The 19,462-nt window shown below is 44.3% G+C and overlaps 1 protein-coding gene across 3 annotated transcripts in view; it reads left to right on the forward strand.

Annotated features, from left to right (window-relative positions):
* cacna1h (calcium channel, voltage-dependent, T type, alpha 1H subunit) overlaps positions 1 to 19,462 on the forward strand; it is a 312,629-nt gene that overhangs the window by 165,722 nt on the left and 127,445 nt on the right. For all 3 annotated transcript variants that reach the window (XM_031892923.1, XM_031892925.1, XM_031892924.1), the window contains exons 4-6: positions 439 to 572; positions 5,564 to 5,661; positions 13,191 to 13,350. In XM_031892923.1, coding sequence (XP_031748783.1) covers positions 439 to 572; positions 5,564 to 5,661; positions 13,191 to 13,350 — 392 coding nt within the window. The remainder of the gene's footprint in view (positions 1 to 438; positions 573 to 5,563; positions 5,662 to 13,190; positions 13,351 to 19,462) is intronic.

Raw genomic sequence — 19,462 nt, forward strand, 5'->3', positions numbered from 1 at the left:
ATTATTTGCACGCAAGAGTGTAGGGGCCCCCCTGGCAACAGCCTTGCAGTCACTTCTAGAGAATTTGTTGGCCGGGGTTCCTACAGAGAATGAGATTAAAGGTCACACAAGCAGCAATAATTGTTGACAGCCGTCATCTCTAAATAACGTTATCACGGAACATATGGCTACTTTTTGCCGTATCCATAGCTACCTTGTACCCGAGCCATACCAACGTGGCCAAATCTATTGGGTGGCCTCTTAGCCAAGTAAATGACTTTATCAGGCTCAATATATTAACTTTGATTGGGAAAAGAAGCCATTATTGTCAGCAAGGTGGCTGTTTTGTGATCCATTTGGGCTTGAGTGTTTTGTACCAGCCCAAAGTCACCAAAGCTCTCTAGAAATGTAGTAGATTGTAGTTTATAACATCAAATGCTTTTGTTTCCTGTGCCGCAGGCATTCGACGGCTTCATCTTTGCATTCTTTGCTGTGGAGATGGTTATTAAGATGGTAGCGCTTGGCATCTTTGGGCAGAAGTGCTACCTGGGAGACACATGGAACTGGCTGGATTTCTTCATTGTTATGGCAGGGTGAGTATGAGACATATATGCATGCTAATTGGCTGTACCAGAAAGGAACCATGTTTGGCCCAGTCTCTGTAGGCAACAGCAAGACAACTTGCCATAAAGGTCTATGTTTATGTGCCAAGCCTGATTGCAATGTTATACATTTCTCTAGTCTGGGGATCCCCAACCTTTTTTTACCCATGAGCCATATTCAAGTGTAAAAAGAGTTGGGGAGCAACAAGCATGAAAAATGTCTTGGGGTGCCAAATAAGGGTTGTGATTGGCTATTTGGTAGCCCCTATATGGCCTGGAAGTCTACAGAAGACTCTGTTTGTCATTAAACCAGTTTTTTATGCAATCAAAACTTGCCAGAAATTAAAAAATAAGCCCCTGCTTTGAGGCCAGTGGGAGCAACATCCAAGGGGTTGGTGAGCAACATGTTGCCCGCGAGCCAATGGTTGAGGATCCCTGCTCTAGTACATGGTACTTCTTTTGAAACCCAAAATGGCTCTAACACAATAGTGGAGCACCATGGCTACCCCTATAGTGCAGCATTCAAGGGAATGCAGTGTAGGTGCCCATACACTTGAATGTATTGGGTCATAAAACAGACCTTTATGACTATTCATTGATTTCAATGACCCATGTATGGAGTCAAAGTTTTCTTTCATCTAAGTAGACATGTTCAGGTGCTTATTCCCTGAATCAGTGTGAACAGATATAACATGGGAAAGCCAGTTGTTTTGGACAAAGACCTAATCCATTGTAGATGGGACCTATATAAGGCCCCTATATGCCCCATATACAAGCTTTAAAGTGGCATCAGAGCATACTGGGAGTTGTCGTTTAATAACATCTGAAAGAGTTCCAATTGCCTGCATCTGGTTTAAACCGTTAGAAGACCTGATATCATGTTGACTCTCTTACAAGAGATTGATATTAGACAGTCTGTAATATACTTTCTCTGCCTGTGTTATGTCTTGATGGAAGCCTGAAAGCAAAGTAGCCTGTTGGCCCCCGTCCCCTCTAATTGTTTGCCAGGCCTGATGTCTCTCACCGCCGCTCTCCAAACTTTGTCTATATTACAAGTAATAAAAGCTCTCATAGAGCACTAATTTGTTCTGAAAGCATTAGTCATTTTTATTTTGACACAACCTCCCAACTGCTTAGTCACAACTTTGCAAAGGCAACCCCCCCTCATCTGTAAACAGCAGGAACATTGAGATTACCATAACAGGAGAAGGGTGGATGTGCCAGGGCAGAAGCGAGTCTCGGGAGAAGAGAAGGAGAGAAATGTAGGAGTTGTTTGTTACTGAGACTTCGTTACAGTTCTGGCTCAGCCGACTAAAGAGAAAAAAACAAACTCAGCACCAGATTAATCAACAGGAACAGCTCATAATTAGGGCTGGGGTGGGTTTATACTAAATTCCATGTAATAGTGATTTTGAGATTTTCTAATTACTAAGGGAAACGTCTACTTGTTTTGGAGTTTGCTTTGGTGATGGACATTTTTACACCTCAAAATATACATATGTACACTGGAATAGCTCATTATTAAGGCTGAGGTGGGTTTATAATAAATTTAATTTAATAGGGATTTTGAGATTGAGTTTGGAAGCCCCTCTTCTCTAATTGCTAAAGGAAACATCTAAATGTCTTGGAGTTGGCTTTGGTGATTGACCATCTCTATCTCCAAATGTTCATATTTGCATGGCCTACGGCTTCCCTACCATGAAGCCTGAGTGGGTAAGGACCTAGGGAAGACTGAGAGGTTATAATTTAGAAAGAGAAGGGATAAGGTGTTATGGAATAAAGAATGTAGGGCTGGGGCTTATGTAGTGAGGAAAGTGGCTGATCAGGTTGAGAGGATACGTGGTTGGTCCATGTATGGTCATCCTAAGGATTATTATGTTTTTAAGTGAGATATAGGGGCTAAAAGATGTTGAAATGGAAGGAAGGGGACTCGGGGCTGAGGGGTTATATGGAAGAATAGGAGGTCAAAACATAAGGAAAGGGGGTTGAGAAGTTATGAGGGTATAGGCTGAGGTGGTTATGGAAAGAGCAAGAGGGGCTGAAGGGATACAAGGAGGGAAGGAGAGTTGATCATATTCCAGTGCCCATAAAACTTATCCTGTGTATTCTCTAGTAATTGCTGTTTTCAACGGGCTGGACGTCAACATAATAAGTGGCTTGTTTTCTCCAATAAGTAGACTTGGGGATAATGGTGCTATTAGCAGAGCTAGCTGATAAGCACGGAGCAGAGGCGAAATGAATACTTTCCTTCCATTTGCCCTTTTCCCTTTGCTTAAGTGAGTTGATTACTCTAATAGCCCGAGCGTCGGGCCGCGGGCAAGAGCAAGCTATAAAATCATCATATCATGTTACTACAGGCGCTGGGGCAATGTGTCGGATGTTTCTACCGATTGTCTGCCTATTTAGCTAGCTATTAACTGGTATGTGACTCAACTATCTCTCTCTTTTTCTCTCTATCCATCTAGCATCTATTTATTTATATATCATCTATCTATCATCTATCCATCACAAACAATTTGTATCAAACAACTGATCTGTCAACTGGGTTGTCCATCCCCTTGTCTGTTCAACAGTTGATTGATAGGTCTCCCACTCTCATCTAATCATTTTTCTACCTAGATATCTATAGATATTTATTGATATAGATATACTCTGTATATAACTGTTACAATAATAGAAGTGTTATGGATGTTGCACACTTGGCTTATACGATAATGCCCAGCTATGGTAAAGGTGGCCATACGGTGGCATAAGATTCCCTCATTTGGTGAGGTTGCCTAACGAGCAGATCTTTCTCCTGAGGTGGGCAATATAGGGCTGAGCGATCAAATAGGAACCGTCGGAGTGAGGACCACATCAATGAGCCAATCAAAAATAAAAATACAAGAATGCCCGATCGACATCTGGCCTCTTAAATCTGCCCGGATATGACCACCTTAAGAAAGGTGAAAGCCTTAAATAGGTGTTAGAGTTCATTCTCACCCCCTTTAATGAGCCACTTTAAAGAGCACAGGAGGAAACAATGAATTATCTGCTTGACTTTAAACAGGAGCGATCCTACAAATTGCCTTTGGTACCTCTGCAACAAAAGTGTGTGTGTGTGGGGGGGGGGGGGTTCTATTATTAACTGCTGATGCCGGGAAACAATGATTGCAAGAGAATAACAAGAATTGCATTTTCTGCTCATTATTTCCAGCCCCACAAACAGAAATAATGACAAACAGATCCCAAAAAGAGATGCACCAGTCCCCGTGTCTATAAAGAACTAGATAGGAGAAAGGAAATCAGTGGCATTCTTCTGTACACAGGGGAACGTGCCAAGGCAGAAAATATCCAGAATGGCTCGATTGCAACAATATATTGATATATTTACAATAGGGACATTTCACCATCAAAGTTGTATCGGGATTTAATTGCGGTAATTTACACGTATAAATGTGGGTCACGAAGGGTCATTTTTACCCCAAAAACTGATTCAGAACTTTGAGTTCCCAGTAAGGTCAGATTTACTCAAATGGGTGGGTTATCTCGACGGTGCTGGACAATAACTTACAGTACTCACCAAAATAACATTCTGGGAGTTGTAGTCCCACCATTGGCATGGGTTCTGATAGCAACACTATTCCGCTAAACTTTTCCTCAGCTGTTCAGAGATAGCAACCCACTAAAGGTGGCCATATTTAAGCTGCCGATTTGGGCCTGTCCAACCAATTCACCAGCTTATCTGCGGAGCACTCCGATGGGCTTACCCAACTGATATCTGGCCAAAAATCAGTTTCATGGAGTCCTTGCTCTGGCAGTTTGTATTCCCATCATTGTAACCTGATTGTTTGGCCCTAGGGTCAATCACCTACCTTAGGTGGGCATATCGAGGGAAACATCTTCTCATTTGGCTTGAAGATCCTGTAATAATGATCCTCCGAACTCCTGATATTCAATTACAGTGCAAACTAATCAAAACACCACAATCTCCCTATGTTAGATAATATCAAGATGGCTGACATAGGCAGGATTCTGATGGTAGCATCTTCTTCCATCTATATTTACATTGGTCTTGGCTCCTTTAAAGAGCTGAGCACAATTGTACTAAAGTCTGAGCCATGTGTGGAAACTAGATATCACCAAACCTGTCAACCCAACCAGAAAGGATGTTTTAGGAGTCACCAAGTGTATAGTGGAATAACCTGGAGTTGGGGGGCATAGTCAGGCATAACTGGGCATGGCTAAGGCATACTTGGGCATGGTGTAACAGGGGCATGGCCAAAAACCTCTCTTAAATCACCCCTGGATGCTTAAAATCACTGAATGATTGGTTAAGTTAAGTAACTGGACATTGGATCATGTTCAACTTCTAAACAAGTCCTTCTAAACAAAATCTTCTAAACAAGTCCAATTGCCCATGTTAAGTCTCTTAAACTCTATGTGCCACAGGCTACAGCCTGAAATAATTACCCACTGGCAATGTCAGACTGAGATGGCAGGGGCCCACCAGAAAACCCTGGACAATGGGCCAACTCTCAAAACTTTAACTCCTCCTCTCCTCCTTCAAACTTTATTATCCTAGTCTCTTTTCTCTACATACTATACTTTATTCTTCCATCTATCAAGCTTCCATGTTCCCATACAGTAATAGGGAATGACCATGAAATACGCTAAATAGATGGAAACAACTGGGCCCACCGGGATGATGAATAGCATCTCAAGGGCTTCACCACGATAGGTCTGCATCCAAACTTGGAACGGGCCAATAGTGAAGGAGAGAAGAAGTAGCAGGGAGATCCAGGCCAAGGTCAGGCTAGGCTATGAAGCAGGAGAAACAGTAGACAGGCCAAAGGTTAGGGCAAAGCGGCAATCTGTAGAGTTGAAAACAGGTCCAGGTTAGAAGGCAAGGAGAAAGAAAGTCCAAGATTAGGACATCAGTTGTTTAGAATCTGCTCCTACTCTCATTTGGATTCACCTTCAGTTTCTTCTTTTTCCTTTAGGATGTTGGAATATTCCCTCGATGGACACAATGTCAGCCTATCCGCTATCCGCACTGTACGTGTTTTAAGGCCGCTAAGAGCCATTAACAGGGTTCCCAGTAAGTACCACGTCTTGCTTACGGTATTACCATTGTTTATAGGCCGGCGGCTGCTCCATGCTGAAGCGCTGATCATAAAACCGCTTTAGCACAAAGCAAACTGCTTCCCACTCTCCTCTTACGCTGAACCTTTTATTCGGGGGGTAAATTCACATTATACAATCCCCAATCTGTGCTTTTTTTACTGCCGCCGATTAATGTAATAACTGCACCGCTATTATAATATTAGAGCCCGGCGTAATAAAACACGAAATGGTAATAAAGGAGCTTGTACATTCAGCAGCATCATTAGTTGTTCTTAGAGCAAACGGATTGTACCTGAATGTGTTCTACGGGAAAATAATGATTAGAGCGTCGCAGTAACCCGTTCGGGCTAGGTGGCTATTTAAGAAGGTTCTTTTTAAAGGGGTTGTAAGCTCATCCTTGATGCTGTCCCACTGCGCCCCCTAGTGTTGCTGTAGAAGCTGCAAAAACATAATTATAGATGCAGGAAAATTCACCAATGACAATTCTACTTCATTATAAATGGAAAAGAACTGTCCAATGAGAATGCAGATTCCCAGCGCTTTATCAGGCATCTTGCTGGTATCTTATATATAGAGATAATTATGTCATTTTTTCCCTTCATTATATGGCACTGGAATCAGTCATGGACAGGGGCGCCCTAGGCAACCCGGCCGGCCAACTCCGCCCACCTCCCCGATTGATTAGATCGGTCATTGCCCCTGCCGCTAATGACAAGCGGCGGAGGCAATGACAAAGTAGCACTAGGGGTAGGCAGGAGAGGCCTCTTCTGCCCTAGGCAGCTGCCTCTTCTGCCTACCCCTAGTTCCGGCCCTGGTCATGGGGATACTGCCCAACCCCTAGTTGCACCCTAGGAAGATGCCTTCTCTGCCTACCCCTAGTCCTAGCCCTACCCACCAACCCCTTGGATATTTGTTGCAACTTATAGGTGCTGGATGGGCAGATACAAACTTTATATAAGAATATTTAGATGTTTCTTCTCTGATAGGGTTTTTTGTTTTTTCAGCCTCAGGAATCTGCAGGCAGAGGTCATCTGATGCCGAATGTTATGGCAGTTATTAGAAATATAATTAAGTTGTACATTATGCTCTCTGCACAGAGCTAAAGCCGCATCCCAGGTTAATACAGGAGAGGGACCAGCTGTACTTTCTCTCAAAGCAATTAGGAAAGTAGATCAGAGGAGGTGGAAGGCTGCGAGGCTCCTGCAGGAGGCTGCTGTGTCATACGCTAATGCCATCATGGCTCCGCTTCAATCATCTTCGGAGGCTTAATAACCGGCAGATGTTCAGGGGCTCTACATTGTGCATTTGGATAGGTCAGCTGGAGGGGAAACGGTCTCCAATAAACCTATAGCAGTGCTGTCCAACTTACTACATGTAGTGGGCCCATTTATTCGCATACAGCATGTTCGAGGGCCGGAATAAAATAATGATGTCATACAGTGAAATCTATGGAGCCCTATAGGAGAATGGGGGCCATAAAAATCCTTCTGCCAGCAGGCCTCCAGTTGGACAGCCCTACCCAGTGACGTAACAAGGGTGCCCCAGGCCCCCATGCAAAAATGTGTGGAAGGGCCCGGCGCACACCTCTCCCTACTCGGGCCCCCATCCGTCCACTACCCACCCCCCCACTGGAGTCTCGCACCCACTATCCACTTGCTGTTGGCGGCTCCCATTGCCACAGCCGCAGGTAGGAAAGCAGCTGTGGAGGGGGGGATTTTTCGCTGCTATAGAGGAAGCAGACCCCATGGACGCAGGGGGGGCCCAGACTGCAAGGTCTGCTTCCTCTATATTTACGCCACAGGCCCTACCTAAATTTAATTCTGCATGACCATTTTCCCTGTAGAATTGATTTCTTTGGTAAAATGGTGTTCATATTATTATCATTTATATATGAAAAAGGATACATAGATTATGCATCATTCCCATCAGTCCCAGCCCCAGTGAGCTTACAATCTAAGGTCCCTATCACATTCCCATCAGTCCCTGCCCCAGTGAGCTTACAATCTAAGGTCCCTATCACATTCCCATCAGTCCCTGCCCCAGTGAGCTTACAATCTAAGGTCCCTATCACATTCCCATCAGTCCCTGCCCCAGTGAGCTTACAATCTAAGGTCCCTATCACATTCCCATCAGTCCCTGCCCCAGTGAGCTTACAATCTAAGGTCCCTATCACATTCCCATCAGTTCCTGCCCCAGTGGAGCTTACAATCTAAGGTCCCTATCACATTCCCATCAGTCCCTGCCCCAGTGGAGCTTACAATCTAAGGTCCCTATCACATTCCCATCAGTCCCTGCCCCAGTGAGCTTACAATCTAAGGTCCCTATCACATTCCCATCAGTCCCTGCCCCAGCGGAGCTTATAATCTAAGGTCCCTATCACATTCCCATCAGTCCCTGGCTCAGTAGAGCTTACAATTTAAGGTCCCTATCACATTCCCATCAGTCCCTGCCCCAGTGGAGCTTACAATCTAAGGCCCCTATCCCATTCCCATCAGTCCCTGCCCCAGTGATCTTACAATCTAAGGTCCCTATCACATTCCCATCAGTCCCTGCCCCAGTGAGCTTACAATCTAAGGTCCCTATCACATTCCCATCAGTCCCTGCCCCAGTGGAGCTTACAATCTAAGGTCCCTATCCCATTCCCATCAGTTCCTGCCCCAGTGGAGCTTACAATCTAAGGTCCCTATCACATTCCCATCAGTCCCTGCCCCAGTGGAGCTTACAATCTAAGGTCCCTATCAGATTCCCATCAGCCCCTGCCCCAGTGATCTTACAATCTAAGGTCCCTATCACATTCCCATCAGCCCCTGCCCCAGTGGAGCTTACAATCTAAGGTCCCTATCCCATTCCCATCAGCCCCTGCCCCAGTGAGCTTACAATCTAAGGTCCCTATCACATTCCCATCAGCCCCTGCCCCAGTGGAGCTTATAATCTAAGGTCCCTATCACATTCCCATCAGTCCCTGCCCCAGTGATCTTACAATCTAAGGTCCCTATCAGATTCCCATCAGCCCCTGCCCCAGTGGAGCTTACAATCTAAGGTCCCTATCACATTCCCATCAGTCCCTGCCCCAGTGGAGCTTACAATCTAAGGTCCCTATCACATTCCCATCAGTCCCTGCCCCAGTGGAGCTTACAATCTAAGGTCCCTATCACATTCCCATCAGTCCCTGCCCCAGTGAGTTTACAATCTAAGGTCCCTATCACATTCCCATCAGTCCCTGCCCCAGCGGAGCTTATAATCTAAGGTCCCTATCACATTCCCATCAGTCCCTGGCTCAGTAGAGCTTACAATCTAAGGTCCCTATCACATTCCCATCGGTCCCTGCCCCAGTGGAGCTTACAATCTAAGGTCCCTATCACATTCCCATCAGTCCCTGCCCCAGTGGAGCTTACAATCTAAGGTCCCTATCACATTCCCATCAGTCCCTGCCCCAGTGGAGCTTACAATCTAAGGTCCCTATCACATTCCCATCAGGCCCTGCCCCAGTGGAGCTTACAATCTAAGGTCCCTATCACATTCCCATCAGTCCCTGCCCCAGTGGAGCTTACAATCTAAGGTCCCTATCACATTCCCATCAGTCCCTGCCCCAGTGGAGCTTACAATCTAAGGTCCCTATCACATTCCCATCAGTCCCTGCCCCAGTGAGCTTACAATCTAAGGTCCCTATCACATTCCCATCAGTCCCTGCCCCAGTGAGCTTACAATCTAAGGTCCCTATCACATTCCCATCAGTCCCTGCCCCAGTGGAGCTTACAATCTAAGGTCCCTATCACATTCCCATCAGTCCCTGCCCCAGTGAGCTTACAATCTAAGGTCCCTATCACATTCCCATCAGTCCCTGCCCCAGTGAAGCTTACAATCTAAGGTCCCTATCACATTCCCATCAGTCCCTGCCCCAGTGAGCTTACAATCTAAGGTCCCTATCACATTCCCATCAGTCCCTGCCCCAGTGGAGCTTACAATCTAAGGTCCCTATCACATTCCCATCAGTCCCTGCCCCAGTGGAGCTTACAATCTAAGGTCCCTATCACATTCCCATCAGTCCCTGCCCCAGTGAGCTTACAATCTAAGGTCCCTATCACATTCCCATCAGTCCCTGCCCCAGTGAGCTTACAATCTAAGGTCCCTATCACATTCCCATCAGTCCCTGCCCCAGTGAGCTTACAATGTAAGGTCCCTATCACATTCCCATCAGTCCCTGCCCCAGTGGAGCTTACAATCTAAGGTCCCTATCACATTCCCATCAGTCCCTGCCCCAGTGAGCTTACAATCTAAGGTCCCTATCACATTCCCATCAGTCCCTGCCCCAGTGGAGCTTACAATCTAAGGTCCCTATCACATTCCCATCAGTCCCTGCCCCAGTGAGCTTACAATGTAAGGTCCCTATCCCATTCCCATCAGTCCCTGCCCCAGTGAGCTTACAATCTAAGGTCCCTATCACATTCCCATCAGTCCCTGCCCCAGTGGAGCTTACAATCTAAGGTCCCTATCACATTCCCATCAGTCCCTGCCCCAGTGAGCTTACAATCTAAGGTCCCTATCACATTCCCATCAGTCCCTGCCCCAGTGAGCTTACAATCTAAGGTCCCTATCACATTCCCATCAGTCCCTGCCCCAGTGGAGCTTACAATCTAAGGTCCCTATCACATTCCCATCAGTCCCTGCCCCAGTGGAGCTTACAATCTAAGGTCCCTATCCCATTCCCATCAGTCCCTGCCCCAGTGAGCTTACAATCTAAGGTCCCTATCACATTCCCATCAGTCCCTGCCCCAGTGAGCTTACAATCTAAGGTCCCTATCCCATTCCCATCAGTCCCTGCCCCAGTGAGCTTACAATCTAAGGTCCCTATCACATTCCCATCAGTCCCTGCCCCAGTGAGCTTACAATCTAAGGTCCCTATCACATTCCCATCAGTCCCTGCCCCAGTGAGCTTACAATCTAAGGTCCCTATCACATTCCCATCAGTCCCTGCCCCAGTGAGCTTACAATGTAAGGTCCCTATCACATTCCCATCAGTCCCTGCCCCAGTGAGCTTACAATGTAAGGTCCCTATCACATTCCCATCAGTCCCTGCCTGTATGTTTCTGGAGTGTGGGAGGAAACTTGGGTGCCTGGAGGAAACCAACACAGATATGGGGAGAGCTTACACACTCCTTGCTAGCACCCAGGCTGCAGTCAAACCTAGAACACTAAACCTCATGAATACAAAACACAAAGTAGAGAAAAGCAGATTGTACAGCCGGTGCGCCCTCACCCGAAAAAGTAAAGGGGAGTTTTGCCTCCCACGGGTCCCATACCGGTACCTATACTGCTGCTGGTTGGGCAGTGCTGCAGGGCATTCTTTTCCCCCAGTGCTGCAAAAATCATCATGGCTCCTGTCCGGTCAGGGTGCCCCGTGCAGAACAATCAGAAGTGCGTATTCACAGCCAAGAGTGCTAGAGAAAAGTAAATATTCTATGTACAAAAGAATTGTGACCTTATTTTTTTTTTAATTAGTGCACCCTGACATTTTGAGACTGTAATTAAGTGACATGCCTTTATTAATTCCAGCAACTGGCTTCTATTTATTCCACCAGTGCACTTAAGCGCTTTTTAACTGCTCCCAAACCCAGCAAAAAATATATGAAAATTGTGTGCCGCCTGCCCTGCCTCTTGTTTTGATGTCCCTTGTTAGAGCTTGAACTTATTCAGGTGACACAGATCTCCATGGAAACATATGTTTCTCCGGTTTGTTTGGGTGCCGCTCTAATGGATGCTGGCAGAGCATGAGAGGGATGCTTTCCATTCCACTGATAGCACTTTCACCCTTTCACTGCCTTCCGTCTGACGCTGCTGAACTGAACAGTTATACTGCTCCGGAACGTTCCAAGCTGCCCTTGCAGGCAATGATGGCCTTAAGGTTGAAGACACACTGAGCTACTAGTAGCAGCTACTTTTTCAAGGCTAATATCCTGCCATAAACAATACTGAAAATTCCCTCTGCTAAAACACATATAGAGACAGTTATCCGTAAATGATCAGCATTGTCTATTTTAGTAGCCGTGACAAGTAGCTGCTACTAGTAGCTCTGTGTGTCTTCACCCTAAATTGTCACTGCCTGTCATTGTGCACACGTGTGCATAGGGAATGGCCATTAAAAGCAAAGGCTTGGGTGGTTTGAAGTGGTACAGGTACGGGACCCATTATCCAGAATGCTCGGGACCTGGGGGTTTTCGGATAAGGGGTCTTTCCATAATTTGGATCTCCTAACTAAAGTCTGCTAAAAACATTATTTAAACAGTAATTAAACCCAATAGGATTGTTCTGCCCCCAATAAGGGGTAATTATATCTTAGTTGGGATCAAGTACAGGTACTGTTTTATTATTACAGAGAAAAGGGAATCATTTAACCATGAAATAAACCCAATAGGGCTGTTCTGCCCCCAATAAGGGGTAATTATATCTTAGTTGGGATCAAGTACAGGTACTGTTTTATTATTACAGACAAAAGGGAATCATTTAACCATGATATAAACCCAATAGGGCTGTTCTGCCCCCAATAAGGGGTAATTATATCTTAGTTGGGACCAAGTACAGGTACTGTTTTATTATTACAGAGAAAAGGGAATCATTTAACCATTAAATAAACCCAATAGGGCTGTTCTGCCCCCAATAAGGGGTAATTATATCTTAGTTGGGATCAAGTACAGGTACTGTTTTATTATTACAGAGAAAAGGGAATCATTTAACCATGAAATAAACCCAATAGGGCTGTTCTGCCCCCAATAAGGGGTAATTATATCTTAGTTGGGATCAAGTACAGGTACTGTTTTATTATTACAGAGAAAAGGGAATCATTTAACCATTAAATAAACCCAATAGGGCTGTTCTGCCCCCAATAAGGGGTAATTATATCTTAGTTGGGATCAAGTACAGGTACTGTTTTATTATTACAGAGAAAAGGGAATCATTTAACCATTAAATAAACCCAATAGGGCTGTTCTGCCCCCAATAAGGGGTAATTATATCTTAGTTGGGATCAAGTACAGGTACTGTTTTATTATTACAGAGAAAAGGGAATCATTTAACCATTAAATAAACCCAATAGGGCTGTTCTGCCCCAATAAGGGGTAATTATATCTTAGTTGGGATCAAGTACAGGTACTGTTTTATTATTATAGATAAAAGGGAAATTTTTTAAGAATGTTAAGAAGGTGGCCCAGACCCGATGCCTGTTGCCACTCCCCCGGCGCGTTTCTCTTATGCACGCTCAGGGTAGGACGTCGGGAGAAGGCCCCTGCGGGGGGGTTTGGGGGGAGTAGTGAGGGGATGCGGCCAGTGGGGGCACCTTGGGGGGTGTGGGGCCCCTGGGGCGGTAGCCCCGGTGGGTCCTGGACCGCCCAGTCCAACCCTGCTTCTCAAGGCAGTTGGTTGTAGGGGTTTCACAGTAAAGGGGTGTGGAAATGTTTTTATTTGTCAATAATTGTAACTGCTAACAGGTCCCTCTTCTCTTTCATGTAGGTATGAGGATACTGGTGACCCTGCTGCTAGATACTCTGCCTATGTTAGGCAACGTCCTTCTCTTGTGTTTCTTTGTGTTTTTCATCTTTGGAATCGTCGGCGTTCAGCTTTGGGCTGGGCTACTGCGCAACAGGTGTTTTATGGATACAAATTTTGTAATGTGAGTATATTTGCAACGAAACAGATATGATAAATGAGATATGTTGTTATGTTGAGGAGACTTAAGAAGAAAAAAGTTAAGGACACCAAATCTTCCAGTTTTCCTCTGGTGCTCCCAGTATGTGGGTTCATTGTGCATGTAAATACACAAGCTGGTAAGAAGAAACATGGGGCAAAAGGGGGAAGGGGGTGTTTTAGAGGTAAAAGACAATATTCAGATTAAAAAAAAAACCTTGCCTGAAAGTTTTGGTAATCTGGCCCCATGTTTGCATTTACATTGTTGAGAAATCATTATGTGAATTCAAAAATATGCAATAAGACAAATAGGGTTAAAAAGTATTTAGAGAGGATTACAAGGTACAGCAAAATGGCTGCCTATGCATAATAAGGAAACCATGGTTAGCATGACACCTTTTATAACATTAGTGTTTCTTTTATAATGCCCTAAATAAAATTAAACACAATTCAGGAAGTTTTAGGACAGGATTGTCTTATATTTTACCAAAGTACCATATATTTGTCAGGCAACACCCACAATGCAACAGTTTAGTCTAGAAAGGTAAGATTTGGGGCCTTGTCCTTCATGAACCCTTTAAAACTACTGGAGCAGAAGAGGGATCCTCTAGAGGAATTGTATTTTTCATTTTGGATATGAAAAATACCCATTTGTTTTTAATTTTTCTTGTTCAACTGCCCCCCCCCTCTTAGCACATACAAGGTTAAAAAGTCTTAGAAATATTGCTGTATTAGCCATAGTTAAATGGCCTTCAGGCTGCACTGTGGATCTATGGACTCCATATCTGTCCTTCAAACTAGTTCCCCTCAACCATTGCTCCAAGCCCTATTGCCTGTGCCTATATTAGTTTTGTAGGGGAAGGTAACTGGAAACAATTATAATTATTACTTATTAGTGGCAAGTACAAAAATGCCTAATCCCAACCATCAATTTCCAGCACAGATAACAGGGAAACTCTAGCTCTTTTTAACTGAAATATCCCTTTCAGAAACTCATTAAAATATGAAAGCAGAATGAAAATTAGATTTAATGGCTTGTGTTCCAAATAGTGCATTTATGAAATGTTATGTTGTCCTTGGGGATATATACAAGAAGGCGCAGAAGGGAATCTGAAGGAGATAAAAATCTCAACACCGGCTGGTTATTCATTTATGGTCCCTGTAGCTAATGGTTTCTTGAATCTGCAATTCCTTTTCTCAATGACCACTAGGGGAGCTCTAATGGCTGTTGTCATCTGCTGAGGAGTAACAAAATGCTATAGATGGCCAACTTTTTGGAATGATAATTTCCAACAACCCCATACTGCTTTTGGCTGTTGGTAGGATGCTAGTGGGCCTTATTCAGTTGTCTTTCTTATTCAGGGATTCAACCTTTTTGATAGAAGAGTTTTTGGGTTCCTGAATGATTGACAGCCCCAAAATATATGTGGAAAAAGATAACCATTCCCAAAGTTTGGGGTAATGAGAATTCTAGAAAGATGATGTTGTGGGGCCCAGTATGTTTTACAAAAGCACTGAAATAACTTGCGACTGTTTGTAGGTGGTTACAATTAAATTCCTGGGACGTTTCCAAACTTCCCTGGAACAGAGAATAAAAATAGGGATTTTTCCTGGGAATTAGGGAGAGTTGGTAAATATGCTACTCATATGAATCAATGTAAACATGCAGCAAAGGGATTTTCTGAGCTCTCTGCCTTATCTATGGGCTTCCTACATAACTGTCTATTTAAGGATCGACTGCAATAATTTGTTAATAGGGAATATATGCCCTTTAAAGGAAATCTGGTATTTTTTCTTTTACAGAGCTATATACAGATTAAGAACATGCAGTATGATAGACTTCTAGGGCAACTTTTTAGGGATAGGAGGTAAAATGGTACAAGGTCGCGTTGGGACCAGATATGATTCATGGCAGGAACCTTCAGGCCGCCACTAAAGATAATATATAAATACTACCCAGACGTCTAAGGATCTGTCTCAAGAAGGATAACCATGGACTTTATTCCACTTAAAGCCAAAGAGGTGGAGGACACTAATGGCTCCTCAGCTTGCTCTCTGATAAGAGGCCATTATGGAGGATACATAAAGATCTGGACATACCATGTTCCTTATCTTTCACTTGCTTGTCCTTCTGAAGTTGTCAGTTCTGAGTGTCTTAATGGCATAGCCAATGATAGAGTAGGTCAGTAGGCCACTAATGGTCATTTCACCTATCACCAGGTGTAAGCCCTTAAAGAATGATGAGATGTCATCAGGTTCCTTTTCAGATATGTTTAGATAGAAGGAATGTTTGATCAAGCACTATCACCCCTCTTTCTTAATCTTAGGTCCCCAGATATTGGTGGACTACAGTGTCTAGCATTCAAGATGTTATAATGAAGGTTTACAGCACAATGACAACTGTATAGGGTTTGTAGTGTCACAAGGGGGATATCTATGAAGTGTCATTTAGGGACACATGAGGGAAGGCTCTGCAGAGTAGCTTTAGGGTTTCGTGCGATATTATCGGTGCGTGTATGGCCAGCTTTACAGGGGCAGATTTAAGCTGCCAGTTCAGGTCCTTCAGACCAATTCTATTGCTTATCTGCCTGTGTATGGGGACCCCTGACAGGCCTCCCCCAAGACTCGGCCAGATGTCAGTCAGACAAGGTTTTATTTTTCTGTTGGACGGGGGACCCCATCAGCTGATTGATGCAGTCCTTGCTCTGACTTTTCATATCCCCTTTGTTGTAATGCGGTTTGCTGGATTGGCGACCTCGACCAACTAATCTTAGGGGCACATTTACTAATCCACGAACGCGTCCGAATGCGTTTTTTTTCGTAATGATCTGTATGTTTGCGACTTTTTCATCGCCGTCACGCCTTTTTCCTTTTTTTCCCCGACTTTTTGTTACCTTACCGAAATTTTCGGATTGAACGAAAGAACGTTCGTTGCACAACGAACGTTATTTCGTGCGCAAGTGCACTGATCGAGCCCATGCAGACATGCACTGAAGGATCAAAGTCAGAAAGGTTTTCCCGGCGTTTATGATCGTTCAATACGAAAAACTTTCGACGAAAAGCCGTGAAAAATACGAAAAAGTTGCGACGGCGACGAAAAAGTTCAGAAGTTTTAGTTTCCAATACGAATTTTTGCCGTTCGGGATTCGGATTCGTGGATTAGTAAATGTGCCCCTTAGTGTATGGCCACCATTAGACCAACTAAGAGGTTTATAGCAATTTGTACATATTATGTAATGAAATAATTATTTTAGAAGAACTAATGGCAAAATATTGTTCCTTTAAATGTAAAACCCATACACATTCCTTTTCCACTGGTGCTTTTTCCCCCCCCCCCCCCCCCCCCCCCCGAACTAAAAGCCTTGAGATTCTCCAGTAGTTTTGACATTCGCTTCCTGCAAGGCTTCAGAATAAAGCAGTCATTTGGATTCTGCCTTTCTCATTGCACTCTCCAAAAACATTTTGCAAAGGTCACGGCCGTGTGTTACAGGATCTGATTGAAATGCAGATAGACTTCATTGGCCCTCGCCGGCCTGTGCGGCTTTGGGAGGAACGGATTCGCTGTCTCCTACGTGTCGCTTACAGGGCGAGATGGATAGATACAGGATCCTGCACAAGGCTATTAGCCTCATTTACCGACGCAAGCTCAGTGTACAAAGCGCAGAACATCCACCATTCGCCATGTTTGTAACCCGCAATGCAGTGTTTTTTTCTCAGAAAACATTAGGGCTGATTCACTAAAGTGCGTTAAAACGTGCGCTATTTATAGCATGCGTTAAAAATTTGTATCGCGTCTAATTTTTCGCGTCTTAACGCACGATTCACTAAAAGGATATTTGCGTTGATTTACGCGCAATGCTGCTTGTGTTAGTTTAGTCGCGAAGGCTATTTTCATGCGGTATTTGACGGAACGCGCTAATCAACGCACCGCGTATAAATAGTTGCCTTGTGCGAAAAAACGCATGCCATGTTAGCCATACACGCCAATACTTTCGGAAAATTACTGTTCTGAAAATGACCATTTCCCTGCAAACTGGCGGCTGCATCACTCTGGGCCCAACACAGACTTGAAAAAGTCCCACTGCAAAGTCCCATATTGTGTTGCCAAAAGCTCATGAATTGTACTTTTCTATAATTACCGCCTGCCCCATGTATTTGGTAATTTTCGCACAGACTAATGCGATATTTAGCGCGTCTTAGTGTTTGTGAATCATGCGTTAGTATTCATTTCTGCGCGCAAATTAACGCATGCGGTAGCGCGAAATTTAATGCATGCGATATGCGACTTAACGCATGCAGTAATACTGTAGTGAATCGTGTGTTAATTTTCACGTCTATTTTAACGCAAAAAAGCATGCGATAAAAATTAACGCACTTTAGTGAATCAACCCTATTGTTTAGTGCGAATGCCCAGTGCGGGTCACTTTGGGCTCCCCTTGTATTCATGGCAGTGGAACTTGGAGTACACAGAGGGCCATGGGCTTTGGAGTAAAGGTGCCCATACACTGGCCGATTCTAGCTGCCGATATCGGTCGGTTGCACGAAAGATCGTCAGATCGCCACGTGTATGGCCAGCTTTAGAGTGATTCTAACGAAGGGCCTGCCCGACCAATATCTTGCCTGATCTCCACCGGGCAGGTTTGAAAATTAGTCGGATCAGGGACCGGACGCCTATCCCCGTCATTCTATTTCTATTGTTTGGCCCCAGGGCCAAAGGACTGAATTAGCCCGATATCGGCCACCCGTAGGTGGGGATATCGGGAGAAGATCCGCTTGCTTGGCGACCTCACCAAGCGAGCAGATCTTAGCGCGTATAGCCTCCTTAAGGTTGCTAGCTGGCCAGTAGTAATTTACAAAACCAGCCAATAAAAATGAGTGCCAACGTGATTAACAGTGATAATAATAGCCCAAAGCAACCAATCACCAATTAGGTGTGTTGTGTTAAAGCAAACATCTGATTGCGATGTGCCGGGCCCCATGCAATCTTCTTCCGCAAGGGGGTGCGGTAGTGTTGCGAAAATTACACGATTACGTATAAAGTTCCGCCAGAACTTATGCAATTTGCGTACCTTACGCAAATACTGCCTAGAAAACGACGTAACTTGCCTAGAACGTAAGTAACTTGTGTATTAAGCAAAAGCCAATGCAGAGAAGCTTTGCAGGGACAAACTCCACTGACCCCCAATAAATTGAAAAACTTAAGGTAAACCACACGGCCCTCAATGAACTAACTGACTTATTAGCACATTAATTATTCATTTTAACCATTTATATAAACTGCTTATTATAAAGTAACATCAGCTGATTATAGCGCACACAAGGGGTGTGGCCAAAATTTTGACACTGAGCGCTTGTGTTTATGGGGGGGCCTTATATAAATAACTTGGGTGGGCCCTACCTACCTCAGTGTATATAGTAAGCATGTTTTCTATGCATGCCAGCAGGGCCATATATTGGCATCCAAAGGCGCTTGCCCAGGGCATCACAGCTTTAGTGGGGGCCGCCCTTGGGTACCTAAATATTAAATAAAACTATTGCAGGGAAAGTAACAGAAAAAATCCCCAGTCTATGACAGATATTTGTGGTTAAATCTGGCGGCAACTGGGTTGTGGGGATGCCTGGATTATCTTCAGTCAGTCAGACCAACTATGGAAAGGGTGTTGCTAAGGTCTCTTGCCTAGGCAACGGCAAACCTAAAAACAGCCCTGCAATGACATTTTAAAACACTCTGCAGCTCAGGCACATTTGGGGCACATTTTGGGCACTATTTAAAGAGAACGAGCATTGATTTTTCTGTTGTTGCCCTCCCAAAGGGTTCTGCATCAGCTGAGCTGTTCTCTTTTTTCTTTCATTTCTACATATCAAACAAAATAAAAGAATTTCTTTTTATAGAAGTTCAATAAGTTGCTCTGAAATTGTTTCTTTTTCAATGTTATCTGACATTTTCCCTTTATTTCATTTCTTTACACAAACCTCTATCTGCCTGAGCTTTCCACAGCCACAGTGTCTCTCTTGTGTTTCTTTTTAAAGGCCTGAGTCATATCATAGAGATGAGATTGGTTTAACCCACTGAATGCTGGGAAATCCGTCACAGAGGA

Source organism: Xenopus tropicalis, chromosome 9 (assembly GCF_000004195.4).
Source record: "Xenopus tropicalis strain Nigerian chromosome 9, UCB_Xtro_10.0, whole genome shotgun sequence".
Taxonomy (NCBI): Eukaryota; Metazoa; Chordata; class Amphibia; order Anura; family Pipidae; genus Xenopus; species Xenopus tropicalis.